The sequence below is a fragment of the Manacus vitellinus genome, unplaced genomic scaffold (genome assembly GCF_001715985.3).
Source record: "Manacus vitellinus isolate BGI_N305 unplaced genomic scaffold, ASM171598v3 scaffold_21_pilon, whole genome shotgun sequence".
In the NCBI taxonomy this organism is placed as follows: Eukaryota; Metazoa; Chordata; class Aves; order Passeriformes; family Pipridae; genus Manacus; species Manacus vitellinus.
Genome location: NW_021939546.1, coordinates 7,355,834 through 7,377,450, shown reverse-complemented (window position 1 = coordinate 7,377,450; position 21,617 = coordinate 7,355,834). Strand labels below are relative to the sequence as shown.

The 21,617-nt window shown below is 39.7% G+C and overlaps 1 protein-coding gene across 9 annotated transcripts in view; it reads right to left on the bottom strand.

Annotated features, from left to right (window-relative positions):
• Positions 1 to 2,597: 2,597 nt before the first annotated feature.
• Positions 2,598 to 21,617, bottom strand: part of DAB1 (DAB adaptor protein 1) — a 433,753-nt gene continuing 414,733 nt past the window's right edge. For 8 of the 9 annotated variants that reach the window (XM_018072295.2, XM_018072293.2, XM_018072299.2 and 5 more), the window contains 6 exons: positions 19,877 to 19,939; positions 18,616 to 18,724; positions 15,699 to 16,247; positions 14,737 to 14,864; positions 13,711 to 13,809; positions 2,598 to 5,662 (listed from right to left, as the gene is read on the bottom strand). In XM_018072295.2, coding sequence (XP_017927784.1) covers positions 13,726 to 13,809; positions 14,737 to 14,864; positions 15,699 to 16,247; positions 18,616 to 18,724; positions 19,877 to 19,939 — 933 coding nt within the window. In that variant the 3' untranslated portion in view covers positions 2,598 to 5,662; positions 13,711 to 13,725. The remainder of the gene's footprint in view (positions 5,663 to 13,710; positions 13,810 to 14,736; positions 14,865 to 15,698; positions 16,248 to 18,615; positions 18,725 to 19,876; positions 19,940 to 21,617) is intronic. The other variant, XM_018072298.2, reaches the window with a different exon arrangement.

Genomic DNA, 21,617 nt, shown 5'->3' with positions numbered 1-21,617 from the left:
CTAATAGACCTGATATTTCCTGCCTCCAGTAGAATAATTTTAGAAAGAGACAGGCAATGTCACAGGTACTCAGGAAATCCTATCAGGGTATCTCCCCATATTCCTCACTGTCATGCTGAAATGTATAATTCAGTTTCCCCACACTTTCAGACAGCAAGAAAAAACCAGCCCTTTATTCTTCCCCATGCCAGCTTTACCTCAGGTATTTAAAAACAACAAAATAAAGGTTTTGAACCGGGCTGATCCTAAAAAACAAATCAGTATAAGACCTTGTCACAAGAGAGTCGACTGAAACACTCTTAAAAATCATAACTTTTGCAGTAGTATCATCAGAGTACAGCCAGGAACGGGAGATGAGTCCCACTGATGGCACATAACAGGAGCAGAACTAGAAGCCAGGAGCAGTGCCTCCATTTTCTGGTGGTCATGTGGACTTTTTCCCTTTGTTCACTCACCACTGTGTGCATTCCACGCTGGCTTAGAGAGGTAATTGTAGAGAACGGACTCAAATCTCTGTAGAAAACTGCCAACAGATATCCCCTTTCATTTCTTTGACGTGATACTCTTCTGACTGAGAAGAGCATTTGCCAAAAAAGTAAAAAATATGAACTTGAAAGGAGTTCTTTAGAAAGCAAAGAAAAGAAAAAAGGAAACGTTGCATGAAAAACATATCACAACCTACAAACAGCCAGAAAGAGGTTAACTTCCCTGCTGCAGCAACTGTCACTGACTAGTGATTAAAGCACATAAAACATTGCCTTTAATCCAACGTAAGGGAGTTAAAATTGCATATTCTCAGTCTATACAATCAATTGCTTTCCCAGAAGTCACTGACAGGGAAAAGAGAGATCTGTCAGCGTTCTCACTTCTGTAAAACCGCAGGCTGATTCTGCAAACTGTTTGCTAAATAAATTCTCATTACTGCAGGAGATCATGGCCTTAATTAGCATTAGTTAAATTGGGACCATTTCTTGAACTAAGCATGTCTGAGTTGGATACTCTCATATACAATCTACAGACTCCTAGTGTGCTTAAGTTACAGCAGTATTAATGTAATACAGTACACAAACACAGCACAGAAAGAATCAGACTTTTTTCCCCTTCTGAACAATGCCAACACACAGCCAGCGTGTTGTAGTCCTTTCTACTTCAAGATTCCTCACCACTGCCAGATTAGATCTCAAACCTGCTCCTTCTGAATTTTTAAACCGACTTTACATAGCAACTGTGCAACATAAGCCAACTTTTCTGATTTTTCAACCATCTTCACAGTGAGAGTACCAGAAGAATATCAACAAGAGTAGATTTGGCCTGTATTGTAAAAATGCATTTTCATTTAAATACATGCTTAGCTATGTCTTTTTTCAATGTAAGTTAATTATTTGTAGCTTATTGAGAACCAGAGATCATGTTCTTCCTCCCAAGGACATCTGAACACAGTTAGCCCACATACAAATCAAAATGACATTAATGCTGGTGTACTTTCATCACAACAGAATGACCTTTATTCTTAGGTGGGATCCAAGTATTTCAACAATCCTCATTGACAAAGGCAATCAATATTTCAGCACGACCTACTGGGCATTTCTGGTGGATAAGACATCAAAAAGTAGAAATACAGTAAAGTACATGTGCACACATTCACATCTCTCTCTCTTCCTGTATATAAACATGTATTTCTTACCCTTATTACCTTTATTGCATTACCCTCTTGGCAAAGAATGGTACTATTCCTTCTCAACCGAAAGATCCAGTACTTGGTACCTCTGAATATCAAACATTATTATTTTGCATGTGGCACTGAGAGTTTCACACCAGCGAACCCTACACATTGCCCCAAGGAGCAGAAAGGTCCCACTGATACAGAAGGTGGTATAATTACCATGTGGTACTGGATCAAGGCTTTGCTTTCAGTTCTGTGCATATTACTGGAAATTTTGGGGGGGGTTCTGGTTTCAAAATTGTCATGTTTAAATGCACAGTTTTAATTTCAAATCTTACTTGAATGAAAAATGTGACCAAAATAAATTTCAGCTTCTCATGCCACAAAGGTACACCAGCTTTGGGAGCATCAAACAATGTGGCCTGTCCCACGAATGTGTAATTTTGCAAGAGGTGATAAAAATACCTACCGGTTTGGAATGCTCATCCTAAAACACCCAAAAAGAGGCTGAAAATGTGGAGGCAGCAATTAAAATCAGCAAATTACGTATCTGCAAGATAAGCAACACTTAGTGTTTAAGATAGTTATTCCCCAAATCGAGGATTTTCTCCTTTCCCAGATACTTCTACTGTCAAAAATACTGTCCATGCCAAACACCAACACCACACTGTAAGAATGGCAGAATTATCCCAGAAGAGCAAAAGCTATGAAACAAACTTACTAAAATGACACCTTTTTTAATGTTTTTATTCATAACAGTATTACATGGTGTGTTACAGAAATTAATGGAAAATTTCTAAAAATTTGTTGGTTTCTTTCATTGTTGTTGAATGCGTTATACATAAAGTTAAAAATAATGTGTCCGTATATGTTAACAAATGGTCATTATCTGAGGTAAAGTTAAAGTAGGTTTAGAAATGTACTGCAACAGTCATTTTATCTTTCTCATCTTTATTAAAAAAATAAGTGTCAGAATGCAGAAATAAAAATGAATGAAAACCACGGAGTAAACATCTTTGCAAAGAAGGTGCCCAGTACGTTATTAGATGAAAGGTTTCATCAGACACTTGGATGACTACGATCTATCAAAATATCTTTTCATGACAGGTAAAGATCAAGAACCTACGGGGGATGATTACAGGATGGCTGGTGGGATTCCCTGGTTTTTAAATTTAAAGTGACGAATTTAGTGCTAGTGAAGGATGAGGGATTAAACAATTGCACAAGCTGGATGTTTCAGTTATCTACAATACTGGTACAGTGCAGAGGCCCTCCAGCCCTCTCGACTCAGCATCTCAACCATGACAAGGACGATCATATGACAAGACAACCTGGAACTGTTTTTTATTTATGAGCATTGGTAAAGGTAAGACAAAGGTCCGTGGTGATGGTCCAGCCGTCTCTCAGGAGACACTAAAATTCCAGCCTCATTCCCTCGGCACCTATTCGTTAATGATCCGCTTCCTATAAATATGATGTCAATGGATCCTCTGAGACATAAATCTCTTCTTTCAACGTTTTACCCCATAACTGGAAATGCACTGACAGTACTAAACCTCAAATGTCTATGATGAACCAAAACTGTCTTTGAGGTTCCACGTGTAGGACAAAACCCAAAAAAACCACTGAGGAAGAAAGTAGCACCACTGTGCAAACTATGAAAATATTCTTACAGAAATGTCCTTTAGAAACACTTTTACCTCTGCTTTTGATCCTGAAACACTCAATCTGCCAATTTTTAAATATCTTTTCCAGTTAGAAAACTTGATATTTCTTCAGGTGGGAAAATAAGATTTGCTACAAAGCTGTTTGCACATGACTAAGGAAGAAGCATCAGATGACCGTGAATGAGGATAAAAGTTCTCTTCTCTGCAGGTTCATTAGGTCTATTCACAGTTAATTTTTCATTCACATACATTCCGTAACGCACATTTCTCTAATTTCTCTAATTCAAAATAAAAGACTGGAATCATGTCGTGAGATTTTTTTGCACATACCAACAGTTGCCACCCCAGTTATTCTGTCTTCTAAACCATTTTTAGCTTTTAACAGAGATGAAAGAAAGTAAAACATTTATAACTCCAGGCCTATTTTAATCATGACAAAAAATGTAAATCCTAATGTGCCAATTTAAAAACAAAATCTGCACAATAACCCTAAAAACTGATTAATCATTTGATTTCTTTAACCTTTTTTCCTTTTTCTACTTTTTTTTTTTTGTTTTTTTTTCTTCTTTTTTTGTCTTTTTAGTGTTAAACCACTAAATTCAATATACTGTAACTGCATAGGAACATCAGGAAAACACATTTGACCTGTATAACAATTCTCTGTAGGGCAAAAATATATAGATTCTTTATGAAAATCATGTGCTAAACATATGAACCCAAACACTGTACTTTTGTTTCATAAATGTAAAAAAAGGAAGTTTTAAATTCTTTTGTTCTGCGTGTAAACAGTTTGATGACTTCTATGCAGAGGTTCAAAGGAATGTTTATGTAATGTGAGCTCTTGTAAGTGGAATATGTCCGTGTGATAACGCTAGACCATAAAATCAAGTGTTCCCATTAATTTTACTAGTCGTTGACAAGCTGACTGCTTTTGGCAAATGCACTTGAGCTTCAGCCCATTATTGTAAGCATGTGAAAAAACATATGTGATGTGAGAACCACAAATTGGGTTTGCCACCCCTCCCAAGCACTGCAACTTGCTACCTTCTCTACTGTGTAATGGCATTAGTAAAAGAATTTTCATAACATTTATATTTACAAAAAAACTGGCAATTTTCATTCAAACTCCTTAAAGCCATTTCCCCTTAAACATTTAAAGAGTTTAACAGTAAGATTTTTTTTTCAAGTTATAAAATAAAAATCCCATTTGATTTTTCTGATGTACAAAAAGTGATAAAGATGAACAATTTGATCACAGAATCAGTTTGTTATTCCAAAATCCATGCCGTCCTTGTCCCATTTGTAAAGTCCGCTTCAGCCAAACTCTTAAACCAGAAGCATACCAGTATTATTTGGCAAATGATTTTTTTTCATCAAAAATGGCACACAGAGAAGAAAACACTTGTCTGCATAGCATTACAGCAGCAAGATACTGAAGAAATAAAAATATTCCTTTTCTGTACTTTGTTTAGAGTTTCCTAGGAAATACTGACTCTTTTGTCTTTCCTCAGTGGGACTCCAGGTCCTTTCTCTACCCACAACATGAGTATTCCAACAGAAAGCAGCATTTCTTCCTCATGATGTGCTAGAACTTAAAGGTCCATTTGGCAACATTTCAGTCAGGATGGATAAACAACCAAGTTTCATTCTGTGGTTTCAAGTTGGGAATCATTTCCGCAGGAGGCGTTCTGCTGTTAGATCTGTCACTCATACAAAACTACAGAATAAGAAATAAAATAAAATAAAAAAAAAAATGACACCACCAGTATTTTTTGTTGTTGTTATTTAAATATGTCTACATAGGGAAAAAAATGGGTCAGGATCAGCCTGATGTAAATGATGATGAAAAACATGTCACCGTGACATAAAAAGTGCCGACTTGTGCCCCAAAGGCTGTTGAATGATAATGCCACTGCTACATACAGACTCTGCTTTTTGCTCAAAAGAAAAAGGAATGTCTATTACTCAATATGTGGCACACAGAAGACAACAAATCTTTAAAAGAAGACCGAGGAGTAAGATTTCCTAGTCTGGATACCCACCACTTGTGGGGACGGGGCTGGACTCGTGGTATGATAAGCAGGGAGAGTTTTTATTTTGTGCTGCCATAGGAATCTGCCATTGGTTGCCAAAAAAACCCACATCAGGAACACTCGAAGAGCCAGTCCAGAAGGGCAATCTCTCTCCTTGTCAGACAAAATCAATTGGAAAAAAGCATGAAAGCCAAAGGCCTGCCAGGTTGTTGGGTTTCGTTTGAGTCTTGGAGCACCACAAGACTGTAACAATGCTATTTCTTAGGTCTGTTAATCTGGGCGTAGAGAGGTTCTGCTTCCTGGGGATAACAAAAATAAAATAAGCGGAGATGTCTCCAGACAGCATTTTTAGAACATTTTAAGAACATCTGCTTGAGAACAGCAACACTTTGTCAGTCAAAACCCAAAGGAAGTGTTTGCTTTCTGTGCTGCCTTGAGTGATCAGGGTACTCAGGGTAAATTGTGAAGCAAACAGGACATTATTTCAGAAAATGAATGCTTACTATCAATTTCCACTTCCAGCACTGGCCATGCACTGATTTTCACTGCTGGGCATAGACATATGAAGAAAGTAAATGATAATTTATCTGACTGGATGCTTGGAAGTTTAGAGACCAGAAGTGTAGCCAGCATAAAAGGGAGTTACTCATCCCAGGCTAAGACACCACCCCCCCAGCAGCACAACAGCAGAACAAACCTGTGGGTTTTACACAACTCAGGGAGAAAACCACTTGCAAACAGAAACCGCTGCGGAAAGCTGAGCTAATGAAGCTGTGATGGGATTTAAAATAACAACATGAGTTGCCTATGAAGAACGAGGAACACTAGCCCAGCTCAGTTTGATTAGGAATCTGTAGAACTATTAGTACAATCATTAAAGCCAGGAGGACAGTGTGTCAATTTGCTAACGGATACTTTCTGGGGAATTTCCTGGATGGGGAGGGGGAAAAGCTGCCATGTTCTTCAGCGTTGCTTCATAGCTGACACCCTGTGCTTAATCCTATGTTCATCTTGGCTGCAGTGGGAAGCAAATCACCCATGGACCCTGGAATCCATTCTACTTCATTTCCAGAAAGTAATTTATTAAACTAAGAATGACATCTAAAAAAAGAACAAGACAGGCAGAAAGGCTAATTAATGCCATACTGCATTAACTCTCCACAGCTTGATAAATATTCAAATACCACGCCACGACGTTGAATTTAACCAAGTTAGAATCAACTTGTGTTACAGCAGCATTAGCAGGAGCTGACTTTGAGCAAAAAAACCTCTGAAGGCTGGCAAATCATGGGCACTGCAGAGCAGAGACATGTCTGCCAGGGGATGGCACAGGATTTTAATCACTGCTTATACAAATGCTGAGGATGGGAAAAACAGCCCAAAGGGGGATTCATAGGGCTGTATGTACTCTGTGCCCAGGGTACCTGGCCAGTGTCCTGCCCCAGTGCCCCCTCCTGCTTCACTGTGCAGCTTGTGTTGAATGAGGAGCAAACACAACAAATCCAAAATATGACCTGTTTCCTCCATGCCAAGAAAAGTTGTCTCTTATTCTCTGAAATTACTACATTTCTGGACCGTGCAGGGACCCTGTTTCCCTATCTCCTACCTACATGAAGCCCTTGAGTACACTACAAGCATTATGAGAGGATGAGAGAAATCCTCTGGAATGATTAAATAAAGGCTTCTGAAATTATCCCGAGCAAGAAGCAAATATATTTTGTGACCTTGAAAAACCAAAGGTAATCAGAAGAGATGACTGAGAGCAAATAACTGCATTTCACATACTGTGTGTTAAGTCTACCTGTGCCAATTTTCACGTACCACAGACATGAAGCTGCCAGAATGATCTATCACAGCTAGTTCAGAGAAAATCTGTACTAATTAATGTGTGAACCTGACACACACCAGGCCATTCTTCAGGCAGTTGCTGAACCTGAGGTGATTGCAAAGTGAAGTGAAAAGAAGGAGGAGAAGAAAAGGAGAGGGAGGGAGAACACCCCTTTGGAACAAAAGATGTCAGTTTTCCAAATGCCTTCAGGGAAAAAAAGAGCTTTTCAAAATGTCAAGCCTGCTTGTTAGAGCTGTCCTCAAATATCCTTAAGATATGCAGATGTGCTTAAGTAACAAGTGTCCTAAGGTGCCACTGAACTTGACACCCTTGGAAGAGGAGGAGGAGGAGCTCATCATCGGTCATCAGCACTTTACATCGCACATGAGGCAGCCTTTACATTTAGACCAGGGCATTTTGCATGAAAAGTGTGTTCTTATGTCTTCCTTTCAGTTGATTTCCCCCTTCAGATGCCTAAATGAGAAATTAATTGCAGTAATTGTGTGCAATCTTCCCAGCCAAAGTTTTTGTGTCAATGTCTGAGATTTGTTTTCTAATATTATTTTGAGCTAATTCAAGCAGCACATCGTGCCTGTAGCCCAACATTGCAAATGGTATCTGTAAAGTATTGACAGGGTACTCAAAAGGGTAAAAGAGAGCAGAAAGGGACAGAAAAGAGGCAAAAGGAGAGTTGAGTGCTGTTAACTTCATGAGTAGTTTCTCTCACAGTGCTGGGCACTGTTTTGGAGGGTCTTGAAATCAGAAATACACCTCCTTTCTGTACACACTCCATGCAAAAGTCACAGGCTTGTTATGAAAAGGCAGGTGAGCATAAATCTTCTCACAGTATCAGAACCATCTCAGCAATGTTTTCTGCTTTCTACTTCTACCACTGCATTAGGAACAGACTCGGAGGGAAGGAAAGGAAAGAATTGGTCTTTGTCAGAACAAAAAGAGACAAACAAATAATATAGCAAACAAAGCTGCTAATTCACATAAACCCCTTGAATCTCGAAGTATTTTCCTTTCTGAACTGGCCCAGAAGCACTGGTGATGTGCTTTCATCAATCTACAGGGAGAAACCAAGATGACAACTGGAAGCACCCTTTTTTTGCTGCTGTATTCTAGAGATAGTTCATGCTGCAAATCAGTTTATTCTTATTTTAAGGGGGACAAGACTGCAGCAAACTGTAAGTATTTCTGGTGTAGCACACTACTGCATGAGGCAACAAGGTCGCTAATGCTTTTGAATAACATTATGTAAATACTAGAAGTAAATTTGCATCCAATTTAAAGATATTAACATCTGCTCCCCAGCAGAACTAATCACTGGAGAACATCTCCTGAAAGACTCAGAACCTACTTAGGCTTGCAGAGGTGAACTCACTCACAAAACATAACACGAGACTGGGTTAGGAAGAGACTATTTTTACCGTGGCAGCCCTTTCATCACTTTGAGACACCCTGCTACGTGCAGAGCTTCAGGCAAGATGTACTCAATTGAAGAGGTGAGGCCTGCATAGATTTCCTTGCCCTTTACAACAGATTCTCAGTGCCAGTTTTACTCCTGGTTGACTGATCAGAAAGGGCAGGCTCAAATGATAAGAGTTTCATGAAATAAGAGTGCTGGAGAGCCAGACAAAATGAGCATCTTGTGCTGGGGATGCAAGTGAAGGGGGTGGGAGTGTGATGCGTCTTCACTGTTTATTGCATGCTGACTCAGCAAAATAGGACATAGTAAAGTTGGCAAGCGGGGATCAAATTAAAGATTTTTGGTGATAAGACAGGTCATTCCTATTGGCCCATTAACAGCCAGTTTTTATTTATTACTTATTATTAATTTTTAATATTTAGGGGTTTTCTTACAGCTAACCTCTATTAGCAGCATAAATATACCAACCTTCTAGTTCAGGATTATGACTGGAGAATGCCTCTGTTCTTATTATAAACCTACCTAGGAATATTTCCTAGTTTCAAATATCCAGTTTAATTACTATAATTTTAAAAGTTTCTGTCATTTTAGTATCAAGATGGATGCTGTACATCCACAAAATGAAAAAAGCAATGACAACAACTCAGAAATATGAACCTGCTCCATCTTGGTCCCATTATAAAACTGAACTGCAGCCATGAAACATGCTGATTATTTCTGGGCTCCTTTCCTAACAAAACAGTAGCTACACAATTCTACTTCCCATCTACATATCTGCCAATTCTCCTTCAAAACTTCTGAACCTAATGGCCAGTTCCAGTTGTTCAGAAGTCTCGAAGATACTAAAATATCACAAGTAGATTTTTAAAATCAGTTGTGCAGAAGACAGGGAACTTTTAAATGACCTCATTACAGATAAAGTGAGGAGAGCTCATCCCCAAATTGAACTGCTGGGATGACAGTCAGCAAGGACTGTGGCTCTACACAAGCTACACAGTATGTTTTCTCTTGTTTGGAGGAAAAAGCTGGAGGAATGGAAGGGCACATGGCTACTTCAGGTGGGCTTGATAACACTGGAATAAGTGAGAAGCCTGTGTATAAGCTGGTCAGATGAAAACTAACAACTTGGAGCGGACTGTAGCAGTGGAGATGGAGGCAATTCTGTAGGATGGCCCCGTTCACAAAGCAGCCTGAATTTCTCTGCTCATGGCCCTTCAGATTCCCTGGGAAATACAGTGATGAACAACTGAGTATGAGACTTGAAATATCAATTTTAGGATTTCTCTGGAATGAAACAATACTTCCCAAACTGTGATCCCTTTCCAAAGACATAACACTACTTCTCTCAGGAGCACAGCCCTGCCCAGTGCTGTGTCTTCAGTTTGAGAATGACAGTTCTAGAGCCTACCAAGAACAGGTCACCTATAATCATTATGAATTCCTTGTTGGACTCTATACAGTTCCTACTGAGCCAGGTGAATGATAGGAAGAGGTCTTGCAAATACAGGCTTTAATATGTGGAGCCCATTCCAAATCCTGGTGCAATAGAAAAGGGGCAGAAGGAAGAGGAGGATGAAGAGTCAGCTTGATATGCCTCCTGAAGATCACTAAACTCCCAGATAAGCCAGTGCTTTGTCCATAATTTTCTGTTTTCTCTCAACTTCCTAAAACCAGCCCAAATAAAAGAATTATAGCAGTCCATCCAGGAGCTGACTAAGATTATTAGGAACATTTATCACTAAGAATGGCATTTGCTCAAAGATAGATGATGGCAGCAGGCCACTGAAGTACCACCAAAAGCTGATAGACAAATATTCTAATGAACTGTTGCTCTCCTGACAGTGCTGATAGCATTGTGAAGGGTGTGACATATTTTGAGGGCTTATAATTGTCTGCACACATTTCACAGAACAACTAAACAATTTTTTCAGGAAGATATGCTTTAGCCACAAATGTTTTGAAGGTTTCTTGAGAATCTCTCATGAATGATTGCCAGTGCAAGTTTTGAACCGGGCAGCATCTCACTAGAGCTGCATTTGTTCCTCTGTTCAAACTTCTTGCTTTAATGTAAAATGTCAATAATAAGAAATGTTTAACACATTGGGTAGAATTACAGCTAAAACCAGTTCTTTCCCTCTCTCTCCTTTCATCATAGTTACCCCACACACAATCTAAAGACAGCAGTAGGGATAAAATATAAATCAGTTGAAGATGGCAGTCATCTCATTCAGTGTTCTCTTCACCCCTTATGGAAAAAGACTATCCAACCTCAATGCAGTGCACAAACAAAAGGAAAACAAGCAAATACAAATCTTGCTATATAAACAACCCTGCAAAGAGTTGATCTTATTTCACCTGTGAAAGTTAGGCCTCTCTGCTTCTTATCTTCAACCACAGAGGGACAAAAATGTAATATACCCATAAAGTGTCACATGTACCTACTAAGAATTCATAGCTATTTGTGGAAGAGTGACTTATAGAACAGCTACTGGTAGGATTAGGATTTTGAGAGCTGAAGTTGAAGATTGCCAAAGGAAGAGAGGAACAATAGGAGAAAAGAAGATAGTAACTAAATGATAATATAAAGTATCGGAAGGAATCAAGACATCAAATTGCTGTGGTACCTTGAAAGACCAGGGTGCAAAAAGCTAGGCAGGTGAGTATTCTGACGACATCGAGATAAGTAAAGATACTGTATGGGCTGATTCCAGAGATGCTGGGAACAGATACATTTGAAATTTCTGCACACAATACTATGCTGTGCTCCTGAGTGGTCCATTCAGTCAAGTTGTTACTGTGCTGTTCCTGGGGTAAAAACCATGTTCCAAAGAGTGAAGTAATCTCCCATCTAAGCCACAAAAGTGGCTTTTATGCAGACTGTGATTCTTTTGTACTACATGTTTCTCCCCATTAAGTTTCTCTCCAAATGCAGAGCTCAATACACAACTCAGTAGTAAGTCCTGAATTGATAATTTTCCATGGAGATTAGACTTCCCATTGCTCTGATGATACCAGGCTTCAGAATTCGATGGGCTGGCTTTAGCAAGTGGATTTCCTACGGACTGCTGCTGAATGGTTCTGCACAGAGCCACAATGATATTAGTGAAATTTCACTGGATAGGGGTTTTCTTTTTGTTCAGCTTCCTGTTCCTGCCAAAAGCTTCTAGGAATTACTGTAATATGATAATCAGTAACATTATTTAACATTTCCCAGAATATATTCCTGAGAATTATACATATTTGATGCAAGACTCTGCAGATTAACAAAAAATACAGAAAAACCATATGGAATCACTGCTATTATACTGTTCTTGTAGCTCCCAGATACTCTTGATGGGTAAAAGAATGTATTTTGCTATGTGTTACATAAAAGCAGAACAAAAGGAGTCCCTCACTCGACTCCCTTACATGGTAGGATGCATTACCAGACTTAAACTACTGTTTCAAGTTCTATCTAGAACTCCTGGCAGGTAAATGTGTGTGATGGTAGTTTAGCAATGATTTTAACTATATCTGTGACTGTCAAAAAATTAGAGATTTTATCATTACTCTCCCCAGGATGAATTTCAGAATTATCCCAAGTATGATAAACCATAATAAACAAATGTATGTGGATTTCCAGAGTGTAGGACTCAGACAAAAGTCAAATCCTCTTTCTTGACCTAGGAAAGAATTCTTGGAGTGGTCTGAAGCTGGGAGAGCTGGTGATGTCAGCAAAGACACAGCCAAATTATTATGTGGCACCACCCACCGGCAGAAGCAGCTCTCACTGGAGTAAATATCAAATGCTCTTGTTAGAGCAGCTCATCCCAGCTTGACTGCATCCTTACACTGTCATTTTTAGACTCAATGAGACACAAAGCTTAAAGCTACTTTTGCTTCAGCCCTCCAAGAGCTGAGCATTACATCGGTGAAGCTAAAGAAGGGGGAGATGCCTTCTCACAGCACCGCATATTATTAAGAGATAATCTTATTCTTCCCAAATGGATCAAAGCTAAGTTGCTCTAAGATTTTTTTTAAATCATATTTAATGCACAAAGTAAACTGACTCCAAATGAAACTATTAATTCTGAGTTGAAACCAAATTACTTTGGCTCAGGATGGGTAAGTCTAATAAACCCAGTGCAATTTCTGTACAAAAATGGAAAGGGTTCTACCACTGTTATTTATTTGCTCCAGGAGCTCTGTGCTGGAGCACAGAAGCCGTATCAGATCACATATTTGGGCAATATCAAATATTGCAGAATGGCAGATAGGGAAAAGACAAGGAAACATATCCTTCAAATAGCAACACTAGAGAGTCTTCAATGCTTAGCCCTCATAAAACTTTGTAGCTTCACTGTCTTTTTGGCAAAACATATTTACTGTATTGAAACAAATCACAGAACATTCACTGGGAGCCACATTTTCTACCATGTTCTGTAACACAAAAGATGAAAAGATTGTTTTTCCCGTCTGTCTGAATTTAAATGACTTACATTGATGAGTAATTTTTAAAACATCAGTATACCAATGCTAATATGAATGATCATAATTTTCTAATGTTTTTAATTTGCAGTCGGAGATAAAAATACACAAGCCCATTTCAATATTTTTTACAAGCAGATAATAAACGTGCTTCTTCTACTGATTATCGCATTGATTTAGGGTAGAGACATTCATGTATCATTATATAATTTCATTTAATGATTGTTATGTCTATGGGTAAGATGTCTTATTCCATTTAACATGTTACATCTGACTGAAGGCCAGAGTGGATTTGATAAAAAAAATGCCTAATACATTGTTAGTAATGGTTCAGTTTCCCTATTTGCCCTTAGAATTTGAACACAAAGTAAAATAAGTCTACATTTCTTTAAAGCATGCAGGCAGCTGAAACACACATATTTGCATAAGCTGCAACACTTAGTGAATGGCAAAAGCCATGCAAACCACCAAGCATGAGAAATACACTGTGGATGATGGAGAGGTCAAACGGAAAGATGAAAGGGAAAAATAAACCATGCATCCATGAAAGCAATGGTAGGCACTGGTGGGAGAATAAGTGAACACCTCAAGGTGTAGAGAAAAAAAGGACAGATACCTACCCCAACCTGTGCTATCTAGCTACCGACCTGTGGACTTATAGTATCACCAGTTGGCTCACCAAATGGATCACTTGTGGAGGAGGCCTGAGACCCATCAGGCTAGAATACAAGAACATAACACCTTTTTTTCTCAACAATAGAAAGTGAAAAGTCAACACGAGGTTATTTTCATGCTGTGGGCATAGCAAGTACATCCTATCTCATGAAAATCAGGAAGTGAGACCTCACCCCTGATATGTTATCAAAAGCCACAATGGTTTGCTATAGCTGATGCAGTCAGGAAAGAACCTCCCCAGTTCCTGCTGGAGCCCAGGCAGAAGCTGCCACAGACCTCAGAAGGTACTGGATCAGGCAAACCAGAACTGCAAAAAGCCCTGAAAGCCAGTGAAACCATGTGAATCAGAAAGAGTCCAAGCTTGCATTATGTTGTACCTTTGGGTCCTTTTGTTGTATAGACTCCCTCTTGCCTTTGGCTCACTCGGGCTCTTACCTCCCTAAGACACCTTGGGACTTACAGTCATTGCTTGGATAACATTTCTTGCTTTGGTCCATAAAGGCAAAGAAATCACATATTGAGGGCCAGAACATTGAGGAATGTAACTAGGCAAACAACTGGGATGCAAGAATGTGTAAGACAACATCAACCATCATTTTAACACACAGACTCTCACATCTTTCTTTGCAGCCTCACCATGTTTGTTGTTTTACCTCAGACTTCCTCCTTACCATGAGTAAGTGAATGCTGGTATGCTAAAAAAGGGATTAGATACAACTAACATATACAGCCTTACATATGAACTCTGAGTTTGGTTCCTTGTATGCAATATTAGTGCATATCAATGGAAAAGCCATGCTATCAGCTATCAAACCCAAAGCAGGATGTGAATTCTGTCTGCAGTCCCTCCTTAAGTACCACCCAGCCCTACTGGAATAGTTACTTCTGACACTACAAAACAACATTTAATTAACTTGTGTCTTTTCTAGCTAAAAAGAGACAATAGGCTTAGAAACCTTGTTGCTACTCACAGCCTCTGGCTCCTCACTTTTGCTTGGGCTTTCAAACCCCTCTTCAAAGAGGTCATCTGCAGCAGGATCACTCGTATGAGATGCTGATGATTTTGATGGAGAACTCTGTCTGGGTGCAGGGGTTGGAGCTAAACAAAGATTAAGGTAACAGCAACAGAATATATTCTGTTAATTTCTTCAGAAAGACACAGCAGCACAGAATTTACTCATGCTTTATAGCCTTCAACTTTATTACTCTCAAAAATTATTTTCTGATGAGGAGCTGTACGAGGTAAATTTGAACATAGTAGTCATTATCAACTCCATGTATTTGATTTCATTTGGCAACTTCTAAATTAAGTTTGGTTGCATCTGGCCTGTGTCTTCAGGAGCCAGGGAGATGCCACTACATAACATTAAGAATGTGTGAGTTGCCTGCCCTCTGGCAGGTAAGTGAACCAGAAGGTCTCTGTCTGACTCCTGGTAAATCTGTGTCTCATGAACTCCTCTTTTCAGCAACCTGCAAAATCCCCCACCTCCATGCTATGAACACAATAAGCTTTATTTTAAAACTCTTCAATGTATTTCCCCACATGTCCAGTACATCAAGCTATTAAAATAAATATCCATCCCCTAATTTCTGCAAAGTATGGTTTGCATGGGACATGAGTGAAACCATTTGTAAGTCTGAATGTCATAGGCATTTGCCAAACAGCTTGCATGGCCCTACCACAAAACACATATTACTATCTTAGAAATTAAATTTCAGACTTCAGCTATCTGGGCTGTTCATCTTCGTGGTCTCTGAAATTCCTCTCTGATATTTTCCTTTATGGTTGGAACACATTTAATAAGCTGGACATGCATAAATATTCTCAGTTTGGATCTGTGTTGGAATTTACTATATGAAAAAACAGAAATAAGTACTTTGAGGAGCAGTCACATCTGAGGAAAGGTATGGTTGAAAGCATAGGAATACTCACGTGAATTTGTAGATGGTGTTGTGGAAGTCACAGGAGTCAAATTTAACTGAGAGATGTCAAAATCATCACAATCATCTGCTTCCTGTGCCATCCCAACTTTATTAAAGTAACTTGAGAAGGCCTCTGAGGTACAACTGAGGGAAGGCTGATCTGGTTTTCTTGATGGCACTGGTGGAGGCTGAGCCATCTGGAAATCTTTAAACATTTCTTTTCCCATTTTCTGTCTGGGCCTGTCTGTCTGTGGACTCGATCTGTTGGAATCACTTGTGGGTGGAACTGTAGCTATAGGAGCAATGGTACCTTGAAACATGGCTGCTTGTAAAGGCAAAACAGTTTGTGTTGGCATGAAGGCAGTTGGTTGGAACTGACCAGCTACAGATGGCCACGGCTGCTGAGTAGGAGGAAAAATACCGGGTTGGCCCCACGCTATCGGCTGTCCTCCCTGCATCACCTGAGCAACTGGAGGCTGAGCACCCATGGCCAACTGCTGTTGAACAAGTGGTTGCTGTCCCCAGAAGGAGGGCAGAACAGCTCCCATGGCAACATAACCTTCAAAGAATAAAGAAAGCAGAAGAGGGGGGGGGAAATGAGGTGAAAGATTTTAACATTACTATCAACAGCACGCAGAACAAGCACAATAAATCAGAGATGTGCAAGCTACATTAGTGATCCCAGAGCTTCAGCACACTTGAAAAGAAAACTGAAAGACATAGTTGGATTCACATCACTGAGCAAATACTCGTATACAGAACCACAGGCTGGTGGGTATCGGCAATAATCCTTCCTCTCATCTGAACAAAAACCTCTCCTCTTCTTCCTCAGTGAGCACCCCCTGTGCCTGTGAAGACCTGTGTGCATGGACCTGGTCAGCAGCTGGGCACTGGGCAGCCCCCTTCCATGGTGCTCTGTTAAAGCAGGGTCAGTTTGGTCAAACCACTCACCAGAACCACAGCAGCTCCCAAACCACTTCCTAAACTCGCCCCCTTCCAGCACAACCCTCCTCCACACCACTGAGTTCTGCAGGCTCTTCTTGCAACCCTGACTGCCCCACCCTCTGCCTTTTACCTCTGCCTGTCCTTGGAGAAGGAGCTCTGGGACCGAATATGATGCACAGAGTCAGGCTGGGATGGATGCTAAAAAGTGAGCAGCCAGAGCTAGCAGAGGGAAGGAAGAGGATGCTCAGGATTCCCTCCTGCCTGCTGCAGTTCCTCATCCTTTTCACTTCTACTCTTTGTTGGGGAGAGGGACCCACCAACACCAGTCAACTCCTGCCAATGGCACAGCTGCCAAACTGGTTCTAAGGGACAGGGAAGCACCTCTATATATGTTACATGACAGCTCAAGGGCTCTCTAATGACAGTGTGACCTTCTTGCAAGGGAACAACTCTTCTGACACAGTTACAGTTCAAACCATTTGGACTCTGAAAAGCAAAGGAAGTGTCTCAAATTGCATAATAATAATAATGAAAAAAAAGAGCCCAGATGAATTCCAATTAAAACCCCTCACGTGTGGTTATTACCCAATTACTTGAGAACATCAAAAACATCTTGAGCTTCTGCTGCACTAAATACCTAATAACAACAAACTGCTTCAGGTATTAGGCTAGTATAACACCCCTCTAGTTGGGGAGAAAATTAAAGATTAAAACTAAAATTATAATTGCTTCCTGTCAGACCTGAAGCCTCCTCTCAAGCTACCAAGAGGCTGACTGTGTAGGAATTACATCATCAGGTGCTTTTTTATTTACAACAACAAAAAATACTCTGAAACTAAAACTACTATAAAAAAATCTTACAAATTAAATCACCTAATATAATTACGTTCCACTGACAGAAGTACTGTGCTTTACAGATACACTGTTTCACATTTAAATTCATTATTTATTGCTAATACTTTGCAATATGTAACTTCTCTTTCATCTTTAATAGCTTTAAAACTGTTGTTTCTAATTTGAGTGTTTCCTGAGTCCTCCTGTACCTTTTCCTCTTCACTGTATTTCTAGGTTGTTTTGTAATCCTAAATGTAAGGGTGGTTGCAATATTGTAAAGGGAAAAGCCCAAAATAAAATAAAAAAATAGAAACTGAACTTTGAAAGACCAAATTACTGACTGATGAAAGGAACAGTAGCTCAGATACATTTCTTTTTCAATAAATGGCCACGATGGATTCTCCAGATGTCCTTTCATCTTGCCCCTGCTGTAACCTCATCCCAGCAGTGAGAGTTTTCATCTGACATTATCCCCAAACACTTCACCATCACTGTAACCTTTCTGAGATCGGATGCCATCAGAGAAGGAGTTAACCAATTAGAAAGGCACTATTGAATGATTCAAGGCATTCCTGCTCCTCCTTTCTTTTCCTAAGGGGAGCTGAGAGTGCCACTTTCGCAGCATATCCAGGGAGAGATCAGCAGTCAAACCACACACCTCTCAGTCTGTGCAGAATGTTACTAAGCTTTGGAATCCTGAGCACTTTGAGGAACACAAGTCTAAAGGACATCTCAGGACTTGACAAAGTGGAACACTTTTGAAGTGCAATCAAATTCTCTGTGTCTCAGCCTCTATTTACAGGAGACAGCAGAGGATACTCACCACTTCCACAAAAAACCCAAAGCTAAACAAAATGCTTTTTTCTCTCTTGCTACTGTACCTAGCAGGTATGTTATCCAGATGTCTGAACTATGCCTGAACTCCCAGTGACTTTTTTGGCTTTTGCTTTAAAAAATGTGGGCAAATTCAAACCAATGTACTCCCTGTTTGTTAAAGACTTCCTTTGCCTTGCCCTGGAGCACCGACCTCAAAAACCTTCCCCACTTCCACCGTGCTAAATTAACGCCTCAAGTACTGAAATGCAAACCAGAGTTACAAACTGATCACCAAATCTGAGTCAAGACTGTAATTCCAGTACATTTCTTACCTGAGGGTACGGCAGCAGTGCTGAAAGGTACAGAACCAAACATGTCTGTACTAGCAGGAAGTGACTGGGATGAAGATGGGATAAAGGCATCACCTGGAGTAGCAGGAGTCTGCAAGAAGAAAGGAATAAAATCCAAGGGTGACATATGAGCTGCAGCTTCTGCTGCACATACTTTGCTGCCACATCATCCATAACTCTAAAAATCCAGGTTTGGAGTAAAGAAAGAGAATAAAGAAAGAATGGAAAGATGTAGAAGGAAAGAAGCAATAGAAATAAGAGCATTAGAATTTGCTGGTAACAGGATTAAAACAAAGAAAAGGAGAGACTTTCTATTAGAAGAGAAAAATCAAAATGAAATTTGCCTGGAATACATCACATGCAAAATATTGACATAATTTCCTTCTCCAGAACATACAGACTTGTAATTCTAGATATTAGGTGACAATCAGGAGAGGCAGTGACCAAGGCATTAATGTAAGAAACAGTTAAGGTAAATGAAGAATCTGCAGGAAAAGTGAATAAATATTACTTCTAATTAACCAACAGGACCAGAAACATAGGTCTACACTAAAGGAGAAGCCCAATCCAATTGAGTAAATTAAGGATGAGCAGGCATGACTTTGAACATCTAGTGCCAGATATGCTCCAGAATACCTTGGAGATTTGAGGCTCCTGACCTCACATATCCTTAATTTTCTCAATACATTTATACTTCCCTACAGCTTAATGTAAGGTTCAAAAGCTTTACAGAAAAATGATTGTGTTTTCATTTTATGATGCAGAAAAGCATGTTGAGAAAATTTTCATTGCCCTCAAAACACATTCAGCCCTTTCTCTCTCTCTCTTTACTGTTTCATCTTCCGTCCTTTAACAGCAGTTCTGGGATAGGTGCTTGGTGGAACCAGAGACATGATGTATGAAGCTGTAACTGGATCTTCCTGCACTGCAGTGGAGAGACAGAGTGCAGTGAAGCATGTCCCTCTGACAAACATCAGGGGAGCAGATCTGCAGCTCAGGTTGTATCATATGTGACACTGAACGCTATAGTGGAAAAATAAAAATCGAAGATATTTTTGCCCATCATCATGAAGCAGGGACTCTGCATTCAATTTGCTTCATTTTTATCTTCTTGTAACATAAAAACTAGTTTGAAATTCTCCCCACTGGAATGGCTGATGACCTGAATTGTAAATGTGCTCAATAAATGTGCTGAAAAATATCATGTAAAGTAAAGCACAGTTCAGTTTCCCTGAGTACTCACTGGGGGAGAGGTTACGTCAGGAGGAGTGGACATGTCCCCAAAAAGCTCTAGTTGGGTAACAGCCTGTAAAGAGAAAAAAAATAAAATTTCATTTATCTTTTGAGGAGAAGAAACTGCAAATTAAGTGGTTACAAATAGTAAAGTTATCCAGTAACAGCAAACAATATAAATCCCCCCAAAGGCACATAGGCTTCAAATGCCAAGTCCCACATGGAAGAAGCACATGGGTCCAAGATGTGGCATTTTGATATTGCTGATGGACCCAAATAGCCAACAACTGACTCTATAAAACAATTCTGTAGGGAATTGTCCAAAATGAAAAAAAAATGAATAAAGCATGAAAAAAACTATCCAGAACAGGACTGGATGCATTACTGCTCTGCCTTTAACATCACTGAGCACCAAGCATGATTTATGGCCAGTCCTTTTCCCTGGTTCCTTTTTTAAACACTCATTTCAAGGTCTTAAAACATGGCAGTGGAGTGTGGAGTGACAGAAGGATACAGAAGGGAAGGGCTTTTAAAATGCTGCCCGATTTCCCTTTGCCCATGGGACAGGTGCGACCTGGATACGTGGACTTGAAGGAGGATGCACAAATGGGTTACTGCAAGTTTTTAGCTCTGCATTTAATTTGTGTTAGAAATATTTTCTCAGGATGTCCTTCAGTTTGAGCTCAAACCAGGTCACCCATATAGACCTCACTAACTGGACCAGAAGAGAAAAAGCACTTTCATAAAAAGAAACACCTTGAGTGGTTGCATAATCAAAGCTCCTAGACATGTTCTCAAGTAAAATTACACACTTCCACCCATCTGCAAATCAGTTCAGCTGGAGTTCAGGGATGTTAAAGCACAGATTCCTTAGAACTCTGCAGGAAACCTAAATCCCATCTACCACCTTTATCAGGGTGGCTATACTGGAAAGCTTTGATGGGAACACAGAAGTACTTCTCTACTACCTTTCTTACTGGCTTTCCCTGTACCATACTCAATCACACCTACACATGTGGGAAGGCACAATTCTCATTACAAATGAGATTTAATGCAAATCTCAATTCAGCTCATTGAATCTCCTCCCCAGCCTAACCACATAAACCTCACAGCCTCCTATCACATTTCTTTCACTCCCATAGGTTTGAAATCTAGTTGAGTCTTGACCTGCAAAGACAGTCCCTCTTAGTGCTTTGGACATTAATGAAACTGGCTGGTCAGGCTTTACAACCTACCAAAGGAGATCACTCCAAGACTTTTTCCTGCCCTTAGCTTTCCATTATAAATGATCCCTTAAGGAATTAGACTACACATATCATAAGTCTATGCAGTTTTTCAATCCAATCTCGATTCCCACATACAAAGACGATGCTACAATCACTTAGACCTGAAGTTCATCTAGCAGCTCAGATGATTCTCAGCTTCATGACAACGATGTAGCTAGGGATGAATTATCTCACATTTCCTCACATCATGTCTTATATTAAATAGATCACATTGCTCTAGTGCTATGAAAATGAAATTTCTTCTTAAGGACTTATATATCCCTCTAACTATCTGCATGGAAATGGAGAAGGGAAAAAGAAGAAAATCCATGTTTTCTTCGGGATACACTGATTCTAGTTCATGTTATTGAAATACTGCCAGAAATAGCTTCTGCAAAAAAAAAACCCCAACAAAACCCAGCTTGTGAGTCACTTCTGCAGTGTGCACAAACACACTAGGCAGAAGTTATTAAAATGCTCAGAAAA